The following is a 21,057-nucleotide window of genomic DNA, read 5'->3' as shown; positions in this document are numbered from 1 at the left end:
GAATCTTTCGCCAATAGCACAAGGAATAGTAAAATTACCAGGATCTTTAAGTTTTTAGGAAGCTTTTTCTGAATTATGGTGCTACACTTCTCACTAAGTGCAAAACTCCCATTTCTGTAAACTTTCTTTTTTTATTAAGTATATCCTATATAAACTTCACATGACTTGACATTTGTTCTAGGGCTTCAACAAATGTAATGTTTATCATTAATTTCCTCATTTTTTTTAAGAATTTTGTAAATTAGTTATCTCTATTATACTGCTTCAATATTTGAGGAAATGGAGGTTGTGGTCTTTCTACAGTAATTTTCATTGGTTTAATAGGATGTTCTGACTCAAGATGAAAATCTTTGCCAGACTTTTCATTTTCCACCACTTCTTTCTCAACTTCAATCTCTTTTTGAACTTTTGTTTCTAATTCTCTTTCACTTCTCAGTTGAATAAATTTGATTTTCTCTTTGTTTTGATCTTTAGGATTAACTTCAATATTACTAGGTAAAGCTCTTGGAGATCTATTGCTAAGTGTAGTAGCAATACATCCTAACTAATTTTTCATGTTTCTAATTGCAGCTCATTGGCTTTTAATTGTGCTCCCATTTGCAATATTTATTCTCCATTAACAATTTCCCACTCCTTACTCTATGAATTGTTATTAAAACCTGGAGGATAATAAGATTTATTATTAATGTTCCCCTGGTTGTTGGAATTTCACAATGGGTTTGCAGGATTGTTCACCCACTACGGATTTACGACATTAAAGTTATTATTACTCCAACTAAAATTAGGGTAAATTTTTCAACCTGTATTATAATAATTTGAATAAGAATTATTACTTCAAATTTTTATTGCATTTAAAGTTTCATATGATGATTGATAATCTATCATTTGTCTCAATGAATTTTCTTTAAGCACAGGAGCTATATGAGAATAATTCATTCCATATTAATCTATTTTCTTTGATATTGCAACAATTTGAGCAGCCAAAATAGATATTGCATCAGAATCATGAATAATAGCCATTGTTTTTGGAGTTACCCCTTCAGAGGGTCATTGCAAATTATTAGTAGCGATCTCTTCAATTAAAGAATATGTTTCATCGAATGGTTTTGAAATTAACGATCCACAAGAAGCAGCGGCAATTATAGATCTAATAGATATAATCAATCTTTTATAAAAAGTTTGAATTATTAACCAATCTGGTAACACATAGTGTGGACACATACTAAGGAGATCTTTAAATCGTTCCCAAGCTTCATAAATTGATTCTCCTTCAAATTGACAAAAAGATGTGATATCATTTTTAAGTTTAGCAGTTTTTTATGGTGGGAAATATTTAGATAAAATTTTTTTTTTGAGATTTCTCCCCAAGTTTTGATAGATCAAGGTTCTAATGAGTTTAACCACATCTTAGTTTATCCCTTAATGAAAAAGGAAAAAGTTTAAGTCTGACGACATCATTCGACACTCCATCATATTTAAATGTAGCATACAATTTTAGAAAATTAGAACTTTCAAGATGTAAGTTAGGATCTTCAGTCGATGTTCCCCCAAACTGGTTATTTTGTACCATTTGAATAATAACAAGTTTAAGCTCAAATGAATTAGCTACTACAACAAAGTTTTGTATACTCAAATAAATTTCATTTATTGTATGATTAGCATAATCTCTTAAAGGTCTCTGATGATGTTCATTTTCAATTCCTGGATTTTTTAAGTTTGTAGTCATTTTTGTTCAAATTATCTAAATCTTTTTGTTGTTTTTGAATTTTTCTAATACTTATTTCTAACACGAATCGTAAGGTACTTAACCTTCAAATCTTAAACAATGTATACACAAACACAATAAGAAATTAAAATGAGCAAACACACTAAAATTTAAAATATTAATGAAACGACAATTTTTTCAAAAGTTTTTTCAGTTCAAACAAAGTCTTCTAATTTATAGAGTAATTTATCGTTATCTCTCTGGTAACGATGCAAAAAACTTGATGCGGGTTTTTGTGTATGTGTTGTAAATATCTTTTAATACTACAACACACACATCACTGCACAATTAGTAAATATGTAGATCAATCACAATAAAAAACACTTCAGTATAAATAGTTTTATATTTTAAAATCTTTAAGTTGTCAAACCTAATAATTACGCAAGTATACCTATCGCTCAAGTAATAAAGGGCTCTAATGGGGTCCTGAGTATCGATCCCACATGGAGATGAAAATTCTTATGGTTATAATGTAACAAACCATATTCAAACTATAAAAACTTAAATAAGAAAAACAAATCTAAATTAAATTTAATGTATTTTAAATGAAATGTAGCTAAAAGAACTATGTTAACTAAACTATTTTCTAAACTATAAAGTTAAACTTACTAAGACTAAACAAAGTTTTGTAACAAAGAGTTCAAATTTAAAAAATCACTATTCCCCTTTACAATGAGTTTATGGTTAGTGAAGTAATTAAATCATTTAAAAGTATATATAAAACTGTATTGTGTCAAATATGAGCAATCTTATTATTTATCATCTTTCGATTGCAAAAAGAATATTGGCTAATACAGAGTTTGGTCCCTAAATACATCGTTAGATCGAGAGGATACTGGCTTCCACTTCAAAGTTCCCACTTCTCCCTCCCCCGAGCGCTAATAATCTCGCTTTAGTTTCCAAGCAACTGGACCAAATTAGGGATTTAATTCTGTCACCCTAAAATCTCTAATTCTACTCCCATTAAAATATGTTTCCCTATTTATTTCTACTCAACCCCATGGACTACATTCTTACCCATGAATTTGAATGCGGCTCTTACCTTGTAGAAAGGATAGCTCTTTTGGATCTATGTTTCTCAACAAATTTTAACATTTCAATTGGTCATATTGAAAAGTAAATAAAGATTAGAGTTTGAATTATCACAGTTTATTGACATTTAAAACCTTGCACAACAATATTAACTCTTCATAAAATCATATCTCATTCTAGGGAGAAGGATAAATAAGACTACTCAGAATTCATGAGAATGATACGACAAAACATGAATTTTATATAAAAACAAATTTACAAAACAAAGAAAAGAAAAAACACAACTTATCTCACAATCCTCTTCAGGCAAATCCCTTGAAGTTCCCTTTAAGCACTTTCTCTCTTTACAATCACACACAATTCTCTCTTAAAAATACAATGTAGAAGAAATATCTTACCTTCTCTCTCTTGCAACTCTAAAAGAACATCCTCTCCAAAACCTAACTCAAGTATCCTTCTTCACAACACCACCACACGCCACACACCAAAGACCTCCTATACTTCTCTTCTTAAGAGTGACATCAGCCCCTCTTCAAAGAATTTAAAATTCCCTCCTTTTTTCCAAGAGACACACCTCTTTACATCAAGAGACAAATCCCTTCATCCAAGAGACATATATCTTCATTCAAGAGCCTTTTGAAAGTGTCCAAATGCATTGAACCACTCCATGGGGTGTTTGAATTACTTGGGGCGTTCTAGAACCTCTAAAAAATAGTCAATAACTACCACAATCCATCTTAATTCGTCTTTGGCGCCTGTTTTGGCGCCTCTGACACCAGTTTATTGGAGTTGTGCACTGCTCTCTGGATTTTGGTGCATCTTCTCTGTAAAATGGCATCTCTGTCGCCAGTTCTGACGTCAAGATGTTGAAAAATTACATTTTGACTCCAAATTTCTTCATCTTTACTCATTTTTGCTCCAAATTCCTAAAATCAATATACCTGCAACAAAACATTAAAATACATTTCTTTAAAGTGTAATATCACCAAATTTAAGCATAAAATATATAAATTAAATTGCACATTTTTTGGGTGCATCAGTGTCCATGATAAAAATATTACAAAGAGCTATAGAAAATTAAAAACATAATATCTTAAACAACAAATTAAAAGAGTGTAAGTATTCAAGTCAGAATTCCGGGTCCAACTTTTGAAAAACAATCTTCGGGTTGGGTCTCCTAGCAACTTCACGTACTTTAAATAGCTTTCTGTTTCCGCTTTAACACCAGGATATGTATTGAGGAGCTGGAGACATTCCTCAATTGAGTTGTCGTGCGAGGGAACATACCTAACTTTGCAGGTGTCAACCAATGTCTCAATGGTGTCTTTGATGAATGCGACTTCTTTTTACTTTTTGTCCACCCTGGGACGTTTTGTCATGCTTATGGATTGAACATCTATGTGGATTGGGCTGGGACCTTCTCCTAACTCATCTATCTGCACGGTTTCCATTTTCTATGATAAGTAGGCAAACGCCTGCTCTTTTGGGGTGAAAGCATGAGCTCCTGTTGTAACAACTCCAACATCTAGCTTCTCCAGAATTGGCTTAATGCCACTAAATTTGAATTTGTTGGCTGTCGGCACTACCTGTAATAGATTAAATAATTTATTAATGAAATAATTTCAATGTGAAAATTGATGCAAGATAAAGTAATCTTAGATATTTATTTACCTCTAATTTCTAAACCCACCAATCTTCTGGTGCATCAATTGCCCGCTTCATTAGATCCTAACCCAATCTCATTGATCTCCTTTTGAGTTTTTTCCATATTTTACAATATTTTTAAATTGATCCAATTTTTTTTTTAGTTTCATCCGATCTTAATCCCTTACAATCATTTCCTTGAATTTAATCATAAGATTTTGCTACCCTTCTTTATTAAAATAGGTGGTGGGTCTATTTCATAGCTCGACGACTCTCAGACAGTGATTATAAAATATAATTGTGACCTCTCTATCCCACATGGTCGATGATCCGACCACTTTAGCTTTACTCACTGCGTAATGTCAAATAAACGGATTAGCACAAAATATTTCTTTTCATAACACGAAATGTCCCCAAAAGAAAGATAAGCACTTTAGGTGTCAGGCATGTGAATGCAAATTAAGAATATTTTTTATATAAAACAGATAATGCAATTGGCTTATTTAGGAGAAATGTATGTAAAACCCTCATTCCCATCACGAGCTCACGAGAAGGCAATGGCATCATCAGCTTTGCAAACAATGGAATTGAAAAAATCAAGAATTTCTCTCATCAAAGCCGCATGAACCATAACTAAACTTTGGAATGCTAAAGAACTTAATGATGACAATAAATTTATTTGGAGATATCATTATTTCATTTTTACTCCTTGTTTTACTTAGCACGGTCTTTAAAAAAAAATACCCTAATCCAAATATCATAAAGATCAATTGTGATGACTTGTGCACATCTAAAATCCAGAAGGTTAATGAAGTTTTAAAATTTAAGTTTCTTTTTAAAGCATTTGTCATTAAATTTTTTTTATAAAATATGGTTATACCTCGCTCTTTAAGGTTCTCTTTAATTTTTTTTTATATGAAATGCAGTTTAATCAGAAAATACTTAACATAAACTAAAGAAAGGGGGAATTGACATAAAAACCACCCAATTCCTATGTATTTACATATATAACACTTGCAATAAACTTTTTTTTTACATTTTTATTACCTAAATCATTCATCACCAAAAATACATCTATATTAACTTTTAAAATGTGAAATACACATTCTGAGGCATAGGTAAGTGGCATATATTTAAATATTGAAGTTTCGGTTTTAGATATGTAAATCCATATGGATCGAGCGGTATGTATGTAAAGCTTCCGAGGGAAAAAAAAAATTGGAGAACATAGAAAAAGTAGAGAAACAGTAGGGTAATAGGTAGAATGATTGATCCTAGCACACACGAATGGCAGGCAATAGATGCACATTGTAAAGAAGCTACCCTACATATGCATCTCCCAAAATGGCCCCAAATCAATAACAAAAGTACTTCTTTAGGCAATTAATAAAACAATTGAGCAGAAATGATTCACTGGCGAAATTGTAAAGAAGCACCCCATTGTTTAGAAACAGTACTGTCGAATAGAATAAGAACATGAGAACAATAACAACTAACGTTGCCGAAATCCGGGCATAGGACAAACTTAAGGGATTCGACTATCGAAGAGCTCCCAATGCCGAAGAAGGAAGACGTATACCTATTGAGAGTGTCGAAGAAGATGGAGCAGCGGAAATGCCAAAAAAGAGGAACGCTTAGGGCATGAGAGATGCGAACGAGAAACGGTAGGGAGATGCGAACGAGATCACGGGAGTAATAGTCTGAACAAAAACGGGGCCTGTGGGGTCATCCCGCAGGCCACGTGCTTAACAAATTCTAAACCCAGTTTTCTAATCAGTGGGCAAAAAACGCGATCCAAATTGTATGACGGTATTTTTAAAAAACCGCCCGCACTCATAATCTGCCCCAAACGGGCCCATAGTTGCTTATATTCAATATTTTGCAGTTCAAAGTAAAAAATCATTTTACACTCTTAACAGATAAATTACTCAGCAATTATATTATCATGAATCATTAACCCTGATGTACATCACATATTTTGCCTTGGCAACACCAAAAAAGGTGAAACAATAACAAAAAAGTGACTCATTTAATTAGTTTGCTTTCACATTCAATTTTCCCACTGAAAATGGTTGAAAACAAACCCCAAATGAATCATAATAACATTCTCACTAAACCTAAAAAACTTAATCTCTCTGAACCGGAGACTCATAAATGAGCATAATCACCAATAAATCTTCTCTTTAACTCGAGTTAGCGAGAGAGGGAATTTCGACCATGCCGATCTCCATCACAGAGTCTCCTCTTCTTCTTCATGGTACTACCACTCAATTTACTGGTTTCCTCCCTGTTTTTTGCAGCTTGCAACTTTGCCCTCTTGCCATACATATGTTTCGTTCTTTTTGTTAGTAAGGCTCGTCGTTTTTGAGCCGGCGTGCTTTCCTCATCAATGGGTTTGCTTTCCCTCGGCATTGGTTCATCATCCAACAAATGCCAATTATAGATGACACTGTTGTTAAAATCAAATTGACTGATTACAGATTCGCCCGCCCCAGGAAGCAGAGTGTTGAATGTAAGCTCTCCGTTACACCCACCCTTCCGATCGAGAAGAACTGGATCTGGTCTAATTATGGTCCCAAGAATGCTCTTTTGAGAACCGAAGGACTTTAGAGCTCTTTCGTCGGTCAATGAAGTGTAAGCCATTGAGAACGCTGACCTCACCTGAATCAACAAAATGATTTCTGATAGTCGAGAAGATTTTGATTTACTTACAATTTGAGAAAAAAAATTATTTAATTTTAAGTGAAAGATAAAATTCAATTGATGTAAAACTCAAATAAGCTGAGCAAAATGAAGCATAAAATATGTCGATTCAATACAATAAAGAGGCATCCAAACCACATTTCAGCAATCAGCCCATATGAAGAACACGCAGTGCTAAGCTATTGGAACACAATGAAAACCACATATTGCAACTTTCATTTGGACCTTATTGAACAAATAACGAAGAAAATCATGCTTTCAATCCAAATTTATATCAAAATCCAGTACGGTAAGATTTTTAAAATTTTTAATCCATTCCAAATCTGGCATAGATTCTCACCATTATCAGTACTTCAATTAATGGGACACTTGCTTGTAAAAACATCACCACCAGCTTCCATGAAACCAATATTTAACAGCATGCTCAAAAATATCATGGAGAATCAACTGTACCTTTGGACATGCAGAAAGAGCTGCTGACCTGAAACTATACCTAAAATAAAAAGCAGCATTTACATACATACCACTGAGTTCCTATGTATTTACATATATAACACCTAAACTTTACTTTTGACATTTATGCCACCCAAATTTATATATCACATAAAAAATATCACCAGCATTTAAAAAGAGAAATACACCTTTTCATGCATGAGGTGGCATGTATCATGTATGGAAAAACTGAAGTTTAGGTTTTAGATGTGTAAATGCATAAAAGAATTGAGTGATATGTATGTAAATCTTCCAAATAAAAAACGGAGAAATAGGACTTCAACACTATTAAGTTGTATCAACAAAATAAAAGGTTGATGTAGGTATAAATACATGATAAAAGCGTTGAATAATAACAGAGCACCTGAACCATGCCATGATCAATTGGAAAGACAAAAGGCTACTTCAATAGTAAATAATAAAAAAGGATGATCGCGAAGAAGAATAACCTTGTAATAGTTGAATGAATTTCTCCCAATATCATTGGCTGGATCCTACATAAAAGAAAAAACATACCATAACTTTCTACAAGGGTGACATAGAACGGGTTAAAATGACTAAAAGAAGAAGAAAAAAAAAGAACTTCTATGAGGCTAACCTGAGGATCCTCAATAGCAAGAAGATATGGCCTTTCTCTATTCAAAAACCTAAAAAAATAAACCTTTAAAAGTGAACATTTGCATACAAATCCATAATAAATACTAAGAAGATACATCTCATAAATCTAGACCATATTCATGCAAGTTGAGTAACAAGGAAAGAAGATATACCCTTTATCACACTTCAAGAAAAATGTGCTTGACGAGTTACAAGAAACACCAACATCAGTAGTATTCAATTTGCGTCCATAAAATTCAAAAAACTTTGCCTTACTTCATGAAAACAGCAGTGAGATGAGATGTCAAATATAAAAAAGCAAATACTTTATTTAAATCAACTAATTCAGGTATATCACAGATGTAATCAAACTCAATAAGTGCCCCATCAAAGTATAAAAATTAGGAAAAATAAAGAAATGAGGTAATTTTTAAAAAGTAAAAAATTGCAATGAAGCTAAAAGAACATTGTTTATCCAGATCAATTCGACAGATTGCAACCGACCATAAACACAGCACCAGTTGGATGCTTATTGTTGCTGGTAAGTTGAACGTATAAATAACACTTCAGAGGAATTACCTAAAATAGCAAGTAAAATTGGTAGGCAAGATAACATGGCAAGATAAGGAAAAACATAACTGCACAGTACATTAACTAAAAAAAAGGATGGACCAATTTTTGTCTGATCGTATTAAGGAGCCCTCCAAGAGCTTCTACTTCTACGCCATGCATACAACCCTAATCCCTCCTTAGGACAGCGAGTGTTTTCATTGTCATAAAAAAGTTTCATCATGAATTTGAAGGGTAAATTTGGAAAGGCTGGATGGATGTTCATTTGCATGAAAAAATTGATAACATGAACAATTCATAACATAAAGAAATAAATAATATTTTTATATCATATTGCAAAGTAAAAGCTTCCATACATCGATAAATTTATTTATATAATATAAATCAAATTAAGAGTAACTTGATAATATATACTTTTTATAATACAGTGTTTGTCAAGAAAATATAGTTGAAATTTTTGAACATGATATTAGAGAATAATAACAAAAAACTAAAAAAAGTAAATGAGCCATGTTCATCCTTTTCTAAACTTTATAATTTGAAGTGCAACTATAATTGCTCATAAACGTCCTCTCCCATGCAAATGATAAATGTACAAAATTTCACAGCTTAGGCTGCAATTACATGTTACAACTAGCAAGGTCATAGTCAGGGCAGCAAGGTATTCAGCATTATGCAAATACTAATGAATTCCTTCATTAAACCCCAATCTATCATCTATAATCTTGTATGGAGCATCTTGGAAGAGAAAAAAAAAACAACCTTTTCAAAGTAATCAAACAGAAAAAAAAAACATTAATTAAACACATACCAAAAGGATTCCCAAATTATGCTCCATGGACTTTTGGACCCCTTGCATATCTTGTGATCTTCGATATATCTGGCAAAAAGGTTACTTTTGAGATGAAAAGGGCTGATCAAACAACTGACTCGAGATAAAAACCTAGATGAGCAGTTAACTATCTGGTAAGACAAGTAATCCGTAGTTTCTGTACGCTTAGCAAAACTGAAGGTGGAAACAAACATAACAAGCTCCATCTGAGAAGAAGGCAAGCTAAATGGTTACATAAAGCCTATATAATATGGAATCTCACGACTTCAGTTGTGGTGTTAAATTTTGATTTCAGAATGAAAAAGTTTCAATTCTAGAAGTAATGTATTGTATTTGGAACATATTAAAATTGTCTGATTCAGTGTAAAATAAATGTAGAACTTTATATTTTTCTTATTTGGCTTGAAGAAAATATGAAATCAATATAAAATATATAGCGGCAGCTGGCAGGCAGAGGTGGTGACCGGCAATAGGGATAGCAGGCATTTGCTTCACAGAATGCAGTGTATTTAGAATTCACTCAAATCCAACAAACTCTAAATACATCGAAAATGAACAAGAAAATGAAGTCCTAACACATTGTACACTGCATTTGGAATTCATCCAACTAAACACCTAACTTTTGCTGCCAACCAGACAGCCCCAAACAATAGGCATAGGACATATAAGGATAAAATGGTAGAAATAGATTAAATGACTTGGGCAGGAAAAATCAAGGCTAATGATGCACAAACATGGCATAGAAACAGAAAAGAGCAGAAAAGAATTGAAACAACATGGATGGACCAAAAATATCATTGTTAGTAGTTGAGAAAAAAGGCTTGCATAGACCAAACTTCTCATATAACTAACAAGGAAAACAAATGATGAGGATTTATAAAGTAAAAAAAAAAGGATAATATTAAAAAAAAGCTAATGGTAATGACATGATGGCTGCAATTCTGAGCGAATTTACATGAATATTCTAAGCATACAGCATGCTTAAGGGAAAAAATTAAAACCCTGGCAGCTTAAGGTCAAATGTATCTCATGAAGAAAAGATGACATCTTCCATTTAGATTATAAAAATGCAATATGTACCTGTAGGTGTGCTATCAGCATTGCAAGAAGAGCATATGAACCAATTCCACCTGAATATACCTACAAGTGAAATAAAAGTACGAAAAATCACAGGACAACAAACCAAAGGTGGATGAGGAAAAATAAATAACCAAAATTTCAATATCTCAAACCTCATTCAGTTCCCTCTGCTGTAGAAAGACCTTCAAAATCAAACACAAGTGTCGTAGAGGAGGAATCTTTTCCAGGACATCCTGGTGAATAATTCCATTAAAATATAAATTAAATATTAAATTGATTTTACAAAAAAACTAACATCAACTAGGCAAAGCCAGTGGGAATTATTGGGAAACAACCCCTCTTAGGTAATAAATCAAAGATTAAAGGTCAAAATTTTAGGGAAAATGCCCAAAGAAAAAAAAAAGTGAGTTAATGAAGATGTGATCATCACTCATAGGTGTAAGCTCTCCATAAAAAACAGACAAGTTTCCTGTCCATGAAAAAATAAACATGCTTACAGTTTGCAAAATCTATGTATGCATGGAAAAACTAAGATTGTTTGGGGTCATTATTGTTTTTTGTTTTATTTTTTATTTTTTCTTCTGTTTTTAAAACATGTTTGTTTAGTATTTTAAAGTTTTTAGTTTTGTTTTAAAAAGCAAGTTAACATGTTTTTGCCCATTTAGTATCACTTTTGTTTCATGTTTTTATTTTTTTTTTCCTTTCATTTTTAAAAGCATGTTTGATTGGCATTAATTTTATATATTTTTATTTTTTTATCCTTTTTAAAAAAATCAACTTGTTTTAAAACACTCAAAACACCTAAAATAATTTTTCGAGTGCTTTTAAAAATAATTATGTTAATAAAACATGTTTTAATTTAAATTAAAACATAATAAACAAAAATAGAAATGATCCCAAATGATCCTTATGATATTTTCAGTGTTTTCAAAAAACAGCCGTATTTTATTTTAACATGTCAAACATGTTTTATCTCAAATAAAAACATAAACAAAACAAAATAAATTAAAAAAGAAAAACCCAAGCAGCCCCTAAACTTCTATGAAATTTAACAGAGTTACAGCATACTTTCTGTTGTAAACACACCAAGGTTTTGCGGGTGTAAAATATGGCGTGAACACTTGAAAAACCAACAAAATGCAACCCACACCCCATTCATAAATCTGTGTTACAATCCAAAAAAATAAAATAAATTTGATGGTTTAATTCCATGATCACAGAACATCCAATCCAAACATACAGCCAAATACTCTTCTATGCTACTTAAGCCTCCCCAGCATGACCATCACCGCTCCTTTTCAGGTTTCTTGAATCTCTGCATTTTCTTTAGGAAAAGCGTCATCAAAATGAATCTTTCCACATCAAACGGCCAAGCAAACCTTCCAGATTAGGCACTGATCTGTGAGGAAGATCCAAATTCATATTAAGTTATAAGCCATACTGATATGAAAAGTAAATTGGACAATGGGCCTTTATTGATGTGAATGATCCTCCAATGACTTTATTTCCTTCCTGATGCTCTCTGTTGACTAGAGTTGTTCCATGTGGTTACTGTTTTTGCATAATTTCCTGTTAACTAATTCCAATCCCCCATCCAGGTATTTTCCTACTGTGACTTCCGTTCCTTTCTACTTGATGTTGAACAAATATTTCATGCAGCCATTTCAGAGCGTCTTGTGGTTTTCTAATCACCTTCTCCTACAACTTCTATTCAGTGACAACCTGTTGCTTTCCATTTGGTATCAAACTAATAACTAAGAATTGAAGATTTTCTTTTTTTCCCAGCACTTTCTAATTGGATATTTTGGCCTTTTATTTCAGATTGATTAACGGAATTTTCTATGAAGTTCTATAAACATAAATAGAGGTTTGATGCGTACAAAAAAAGAAAAATTTGTATCCTAGTAAAATTTTAGTTAGATGTGCTATAGGCAATACTTCTAAAATTTAATTCCTTGATTAGATGAGAGAGTTTAATACTTTTGAAAAATATTGTCTCCCAGTACAGGTATGAGGCTTATTTCTTTGATTAAAATATTTTTATTTTCTACTTTCTTCTTTTATATTTTAATATTGGTTGAAAACGTGTCTGATTTTAAACAAATTTGATGTATTCTAATTCTTCAAAGTAAAATTCTAAGTATTTGCATGAATTTTTTGTTAAAGTTTAAGTGTTTATGATCAATAATTGTTAAAAATCTATTCATCATTTAAATAAAATTTGTATGTTTATTACATGATTTTATACATCCCATATTAGATCTAAATGACAAACCGAAAAGCCAAAGACATCTTACATTAATTATGCGAGTAGGAATATTTTATGCAAAACTAAACACAGTAAAACTGAATTGTTGGCCTTGCTAAACCCAAATCCCATTAAAGTGTTCTTACTATAATAAGCCTAAACCAATCTTTGTTAAATATATACCAAAGTTGTCATATTATGTCACTTGAACCCCCATGTTGTTGAACCCTAGCAACACTTTCTAAATTTTACTTTCTCAGTACATGCAAATTAGAAATGCTCCCACTTGCATAAAAAAAATGTCTTTATAATATCACTTGGATGATTCATTAATTGATTGCCTCTGAATACCTCACCTGCATTAATACAATATGTTGCATAGATAGTTAAACATGAATAAATTACATCAAACAAGTTGAAGATGAATAATTCAAAAAAATAACTAAAATTGGGAAGTGTATTTATTGCATGGATGAAATGAATTAAAACTAAACAAAATTACATCAAACTTGAAGATATATAATCAAATAAAATAACTAAAAGAGGATGAGACCACAGCATGTTTGTCTAGGACATGTTAAACCCATATATGGCTATTGAAAACTTGATTTAGCATAACGAAACAATATATCTCAAGGAAAAATACAGCTAAAATGCCTATTAAAGAAAAATATCTAAGAGATACCTTAATGAAATTGGCAGCTTTCGGACCGCCATCCATATCAAAACTGTTGAGAAAATCAATAACCATAAAAGCAAACATAAGGATAATCCATAAAAGCAACAAAATCACAATGACTTGTAAAACTTGGCACATAAACTGATTTTAATTATAAAAATATATATACATTTGAAGCAAATAGCAAACGATATCAACTATTCAATTGTATCTACAATATTACACATTTCTCATAAAACTTAATAAAGGGATACTATCTACACTCATATTGAGAAAAAAATTAAAGTATTGAGAGGTAAATATTTAAATCAATAACTTCCGCCTTCATCAAAGATTAATAAATTCATTATACCTAACGATTATGAAAGTAGTTGTGCACTCCCTCTCATATAGTTGCCATAAGAATATCCTAGATGAAGACCAATGTTGTAAAAAGCACTAGATGCTCTCGAGTTGATATGATTGTTTAATTTTTGAGGCACTATGTGCTATCGAAGGCCTTTGTCAAGGTGAAATAAAACACTAGAAAAGAAATAACAATATCATACAAAAACTGATTTCAAGTGTGAAGAATATTTTTTAAGATCATAGAATAACTATAATTCTTATAAATGGGGGTGAATAATGAATTTTCAAGTTCCATTGTATTCCAAGTTAAAACTACTTAGAACTTCTTGGTAAATAGATTTATATTGAACAAGTACAATAAACTACTTAACTTTCTAGCATTCTTGTCCTAAAAATAATAAATCTTCCCTTCCATCTATTTAATAATGCCACCATTCATGCACATTGCTCTATTCATAGATTTGTTTTGTTGTTTTTCATATTTTCCTCAATCTCCTCACATTGACCTTCTCATCCTCAAAATTTCACCAACATAGCTCCTATACCTAACTATTGTGTAACTTGTTTTCAAGCACATAACCTTTTACAACATTTTATAGCCGTACCAAATATTAAATTATCATAAAAAAATGAGCTTATTTTTTTGTATTGTCATTATTAGTGCGGTCCCCTTAATCAAGACAGATGCTCATCACATAACCTAGTACTTTAAGGCACGATGCTCACTAAATAATGATTGATGCCTACACTTAAAGACAAGTGACGTGTTATGGTCTTGCCTTGCAAGAGCATCTAGATGAGAGCCAAGCTTGATTTTAACATCACAAAATTGCAAATACAAAAAATTGAACTATTGATCCTGAAATCAATTAAGGGTTTATTTGGGACAACTTATTGTCTGCTTTGCATTAAAAATCGCCACCATAGCTCCATTTGAGGAACTGTTTTTTGTGTTAATTGCAAAAAAATTCTATGGTGGAAACTGCTTTCTATAACCTGAAATGTTAAGGTATAGTGAATGTAATAAAAGTGTTGTCCGTTTTTTTGAAAAAAAATATATATATATTTATAATTCCTCTCGAAGTTTTCTAAGAATTTTTTTTCTTCACCAGAGCTCCTCAACCACCTTTTTAAAAAGTTACAGCTACCCAAACAGACCCTAAATTAAAATGATAAATTTTGTTAATCATTACACTAAACAAATAAATTTGATAGTTTAATGAACCAAATAATCTTCACCACAAATACTCGATCTATAGCTACTTAGAATGACATAAATATTTTGATCAGAAAAACTAAGTGTGAATCATCATGGGTTTGAGAAGAAGTCTCCATACAACCACGTCCAATTAGTAGTTATTAGGATAGGTTTAGACAACAATTTCATAGCTAAGATTTAAGCTTATAATTTTTTGGAAAACCCATGAGAAAAATATACATGATGCCCCAACTATTAATAAAATGTCTGCACCAAGATGAAAAAATATTCATCTCACTTCCTCCATTATGCAAACTTCATAACCATTTTCTATGCTTATTAGCCTATTTTCCTTCAACTCCCTTTCCACGCTTCTCTTATCTCTCTTTACTCATGTCTTCCCTTTTTTTCTTTTGAAAGTTCATATTCCTCCTCTCCTTTCATTTCTTATTTCTCTCTAGATGCCCTACATTTCCGTGCTTTATTTTTTCGCTTTTCATACACTTTCAATGCTCTGTTCCAGTCACTTCCCATCTTTATCCCAAAATATAATCTTCTTCATAATCTTCACCTCCTTTCCACCTAATTCTTGCAATTTTACTCAAAAGTTGTTCAGGTTTTGAGTCATGTTTTTAGAGAGTTTATATGCAATTAGATAGGTCATCCAACTAGGTTTTCTAGAGCATTTGCATGAATAAATGGCAATGTTAACTCTACCTGAATAGCTATATGATATAATATAAAAAAACCATTTCAGTCAATTTTAAGATTTTGCTCCTACTCAACTGATAGATATCACTCAATTCCCAAATGCATATCTCCTTATCCTTATGAACAAAAAAAAAAAGAAAAATATATATGGATATGTAAATGTATATAATATATACATGTATATTAGATAATATTTAGCAAGTGGAATGCAATATTTCAGCGGATGAAATTTCAATTTATCAAACTACTATAAAAATTGACTTATGGTGGCTAATTCAATTTTCAAGATTACATGTTAGCTAATAAAAGGATAAATATAATTATAATTTCCCCCACTTTCTCTTGAAGATGTATTTTAGGCAATCTAAGCTTAGCATGCAAACAAGAAATAGTATCCCCTAAAAATAACTTATGATTTCGCAACCTATCACACAACATTACCTAAGACCTTGTCAAGCACCCTTCTACCCATGTTTCAACGATTACATATGATCCAATGGATCTAAACTAATCAGTAATCAAACAAACACCTAAATTGGAGCAAACTAGTGAAAGCAAACAGACGAATAAAAAGCTGATCCCTTTGGGACTTTTCAATTAGGCTCAAGAGTGGTTCTATTGACGCTTCTCAGCATTTAAATATGAATCATAGTACTTTCGTTAGTATCTTTTTCTAGTTTTAAGGCTTAGCAAGTAGTTAGAGACTAGTTACCTAGAATATAGGATTAGTTATTTACTTGAATTTAAAGTAGTTTTTCTCCTCTTAAATCTTGCATTTAGTTAGAGAATTGAGCTTATCTTTTGTATTATAAATAGGACCTAATTGACGTATGGAGGTCAAGTTTTTAATAATCAAAATGTAAGATTTCATATTTTTATCCCTCTCTCCTCATTTTTCCTTTCTCTCTCTCATCTATTTGTTTCAATTGCTTGTAGGACCATGACAAAAAAAGGCTACACTTATTTCTCTTTCCCATATATGTTTTGGCAAGGATTGGAAGCCAAAAAAGTCTGGGAGCAGCAAGGCGCAAAAGGATTCTAGAGGGCCCCATCATCTAAAATTTGCCAACAAAAATTGAAATTATTACAAGGACAACAAGCTTCCATTTATTGAAGAGGATTAGAAGAAAAGAAGTTTTCACCATTCCATGCCAATTTCGTCTCCAGGACACTTTGATCATTTGACCAACTATCACTTGACATATTGGGGATGTATAAATTTTACTGCAAGAATGCATGTGAACCCTTGCAAGGTATTGTTCTTGTTCCCAATTATCTCAATTAATGATATCAGTGCCAAGGCAACATAGCAAGCAAGGATCAACCAACGGCAGAAGATAAGAAGAAACATAGAGGGATAGAACAATAGTTTATTATACAAAAAATGAAAAAAAAAGAAATTAACATCCCCAAAAAGTCCTACAGCACTTGAATAGTAAAGATAGCTCAATCAATTGGTTAAATAGCAAGATCAAACACTGATATAGCTTGCAAAATAGTAAGGCCAAGATAAAAGCTAACCAAAAGAACGGGGGCCAAAGACTGCTCCAGTAGCTCACCGTAAATAGAGAGATGTGGTTAAAGAAGAGTTACTCAGGCTAAATAAATACGTCGAGTTACCGCTCTTGGTTTTATTCGGCCTTTGATATGAGAAAGGAAAAGAAGTTGATTTTAAGGAAATTAATCAAAAGATTGAAGTTGGAGACAACGCATCATCAAAATCCTTATCCATTGAAGTGGTTCAAGAAGAGGAATACAAGGTGAATCATTAGTGCTCCTTCAAGTTTGCAAACACGAGGCGGTATACCGATAAGGTAACCAATGAGCTAGTGCCTCTTATTGTGTGCTAAATGATTTTTGGTAATCCAGACCTCAAGGAGCACGATAGCATAATGTCAATGGCAATTTCAGTTCAAATTAGGAAAATATGAACTTTACACAGAATTTTTAAAACTACTACTTTCATCCTGATTTTATCTCCCTTAATCGAGCAAAAAAAATCATTATTGCCAATCTAAGTTTTCCATTATTGCTCATGCATAAGATGATGACAAACCCAAATAAATCAAAACTGAATACTTCCACTGCACGTGACCCTAACTGAAGGCAAACAGATTAACCACTCTAACAAGAGTTTTCAACCCTTTTCCATGAGGTGAACGATTTACCAAGTAAAGAATGATGTTTTCAGATATGTTTCTCATCAAAGACATAGAGCGGGTGAGGAATATTGCATTATTATTATGAAATAACCAAGTATGTGTGCGTGTGTGTACTCCTCTTAAACAAAAAGTAATGAATTGGGATGTCTGAAGATACAAGTAAGAAGCCTGATGTAAGGGAATTAAAGGAAATGGTGAGAGAAAAAAAAAAGTAGCTTGAGAGATCCCACATTACGGCAATACCTTTCTGGAATTAGTGGAGAGGCGATACATCTCAACAATGTGAAAAGCCTTTCAATGATCGATAGAGCTTGAAATCAAAAAAGACAACAGCTGACAAAATTAACCATGTTGAGAGGTCCAATACGAGTGGCCATTAAGCTCTAAGGAGCTGACAAAATTAACCGTGTTGAGAGGTCCAATACGAGTGGCCATTAAGCTCTAAGGAAAAGAATCACGGAACAAGTCAGAAGCAGACCTTTTGGAAGCAAAGGATATGGGGTGACAACAGCACTTGAATAAAATTTGTTCAAACCAGCAAAACGTAGCAGACATAGGAGTAGAATGCAGGTCGCAAAAAGCAATTTGGGGGACGTAGATTTCTAGAATATAGATAAGAAAAAAGTACTCCTAACAAACATATGGTTGTGTTTCATAAGGCAAATACGCAAAAAGGCTATCCAAATAAACCATTAACTGAACAACTACAATCAATCAAGTAACTTTCCAAGTTAAATTTGAAGTTATCATTTTCTCGTATAGTGTTCTGGATTAAAGAAGTGCCTATAAAAATGAGGAGTCATTTACATACAGACCACTAAATTCCTACTTATTTACATATCTAAAACCTAAATTTTATTTTATTTTTACATTTATACCACATAAATCCTTCATATCACATAAAAAATATCACTATTTTAATTTTTAAAAAGTGAAATACACAGTTTCATGCATGAGAAAAGGGGCATAAATGTAAAATTTGAAGTTTAGGTGCTAGATATGTAAATACATAGGAATCAAGTGGTGTGTATCTAAATATTCCAAAATGAAGTAAATAATGAAAACACCAGAAACATAGAAAAGAAAACAAGAGCCAAAAAAGCTACTAACAAACACCATGGAAGAAGCCAGAATAAAATGCTATCTTATGAACATCTGCACCATAAATACCTTATATCAAATGCAATTCCACTACGCTTTTCAACAAACTTCACGATTGGTACACGAGCCTTTGGTATAACCTTAACAAAAGCATAACATTGTAAGACAAAAGAACAAAAGAATAACTTTTGACTATTTCAGGCAAAGAAGATGTAGCAAGGACGAAGTAAAAGAAGAAAAAAAGAATGTGGAGCTTGGGAATCACTACTATTTAACTCATATATGATGAAATGATCAACATATGTCAGCTGACCTGCAGCTTCTTAGCAATTCCTTTTTGTGATAATGCCCTAGCAAGAGCATAAAGACCAGTTTGAGGTGTTTTCACTTTTGAATCCAAAATCACAACCTAAAATAGTTCAAATAAGCTAGTCAAAATCATTATCATACAATCTAGCATTATTTTGTGATAAAAAACGTCAAAGAAATGTTTTCATGAATAAATTAGAAAAACAAAAAAGATTAACAAATAACAACGGATAAAATGGTCTCATATGAGTTCAAGATGGAAAATTTTAGATGAAACCGGTAGGACAAGGAAGCAAGAACTAACATGCTAATCTCAAATCCCAAACATAATATAAATTGTAAAATCAGTCAATCCCATTACAATTCATTGGAATGCATAAAAATGAAGATAAAAATACTTACATCAATATCACTGGTGGGAAGATAGAGACCCGTCTTGAATGATCCAAAAACTTCCACCTAAATTCAAAAGAAAAGAGCATAATACAAAGAAGCAGAGCATTTTTTAATCAAATCTAGATCACAAATATGCACAAATTAACTGGAAAGAAGTACTATTGAACATACTCTGCAATGTGGCCAGATATATTTGACCACCTGAACGACACAGCCTAGAGCAGTATCACGTTTGGCTTGTTCTTCAGGAGTTGGCGAAACAAATTCAGAAAAATCAAGTATCTCTGCAATTATCATGATGATTTCCAATATTACATAATGCTTCATTTTGTAAAAAATTGTTGTGATACTGATTTGCATTTAATAAATGATCGAAATGTATGATATACTAAACTTCATACAATTCTATAATATAATAACCTTAAAAAACTAATTAAATTATCCAAAGTTATAAAAAAAAAATCAACAAAGCACCTTTTTGGGGAAACTATATAATCGTTCTGAAATAAGTTACATTTTAGCTTTTATACAACTGACCTTTCTCATAATTGTTGAAAGAAACACCATAAGGCTGTTCAGTCATTCAGAAATGCAGAAGCACATGCAAAAAGCTATGTAAAACAATAAACCATCATATCAAAATATATCAAGTTAAAATAAAAATGTATCTCATTTCTCCCATCTTATGCATAGAAAACCTGACGATCACAACACATTAAATAGAATTTGATCCTCTACAATTAGGGCCCGTTTGGGGCAGCTTATAGGGTGCGGCGGCATTTTGAAAACGCCGTCGTCCTGTTTGAATACTACGTTTGGTTGAATGATTTGGTGCCGCGGCGTTCGGATATCGCAATTTCCTTATGATTTTCGCAAGTCGGAGAAACCTGCGTCCCGCGTATGATTTTTGCAAGAATTCCTTTGTTGCCCTTCCGAGATCTCCCTCGCCCTCGCTCTTTCGAGGAGAATCGACCCTCCGCTCCTTCACTTTGACGGAGATCAGCGCACATAAGGTATTATCTTCAGCCGATTGTGCCTTCCCAAACGTAGGAAACTTCTGTCGCACTCGCCACCTCTTTTCTCTTCTACTTTTCTTTCTGCTAGGGCATGAGGAGTCAGTGCTTTAGTAGGAATCATTGCCTTCTTGCCCTAGACACATGAGAGTTCCTTCACATGAGAGTTCCTTCCGC

The 21,057-nt window shown here is 32.4% G+C and overlaps 1 protein-coding gene across 1 annotated transcript in view; it reads right to left on the bottom strand.

The window, feature by feature from the left end:
• Nucleotides 1-6,374: 6,374 nt before the first annotated feature.
• Nucleotides 6,375-21,057, bottom strand: part of LOC110036848 (non-canonical poly(A) RNA polymerase PAPD5) — a 25,291-nt gene continuing 10,608 nt past the window's right edge. The window contains exons 2-13 of the mRNA XM_020741389.1: nt 20,039-20,151; nt 19,874-19,930; nt 19,476-19,571; nt 19,232-19,302; nt 13,649-13,691; nt 10,868-10,948; nt 10,716-10,775; nt 9,615-9,683; nt 8,407-8,504; nt 8,235-8,283; nt 8,086-8,130; nt 6,375-7,102 (exon numbers count right to left, since the gene is read on the bottom strand). Of these exons, the coding sequence (XP_020597048.1) occupies nt 6,635-7,102; nt 8,086-8,130; nt 8,235-8,283; nt 8,407-8,504; nt 9,615-9,683; nt 10,716-10,775; nt 10,868-10,948; nt 13,649-13,691; nt 19,232-19,302; nt 19,476-19,571; nt 19,874-19,930; nt 20,039-20,151 (1,250 nt within the window). The 3' untranslated portion in view covers nt 6,375-6,634. The remainder of the gene's footprint in view (nt 7,103-8,085; nt 8,131-8,234; nt 8,284-8,406; nt 8,505-9,614; nt 9,684-10,715; nt 10,776-10,867; nt 10,949-13,648; nt 13,692-19,231; nt 19,303-19,475; nt 19,572-19,873; nt 19,931-20,038; nt 20,152-21,057) is intronic.

This window comes from Phalaenopsis equestris, unplaced genomic scaffold, assembly GCF_001263595.1.
Source record: "Phalaenopsis equestris unplaced genomic scaffold, ASM126359v1 Scaffold211766, whole genome shotgun sequence".
Taxonomy (NCBI): domain Eukaryota; kingdom Viridiplantae; phylum Streptophyta; class Magnoliopsida; order Asparagales; family Orchidaceae; genus Phalaenopsis; species Phalaenopsis equestris.
The sequence above is the reverse complement of the archived record's forward strand: the minus strand, read 5'-3'. Positions and strand labels throughout refer to the sequence as shown.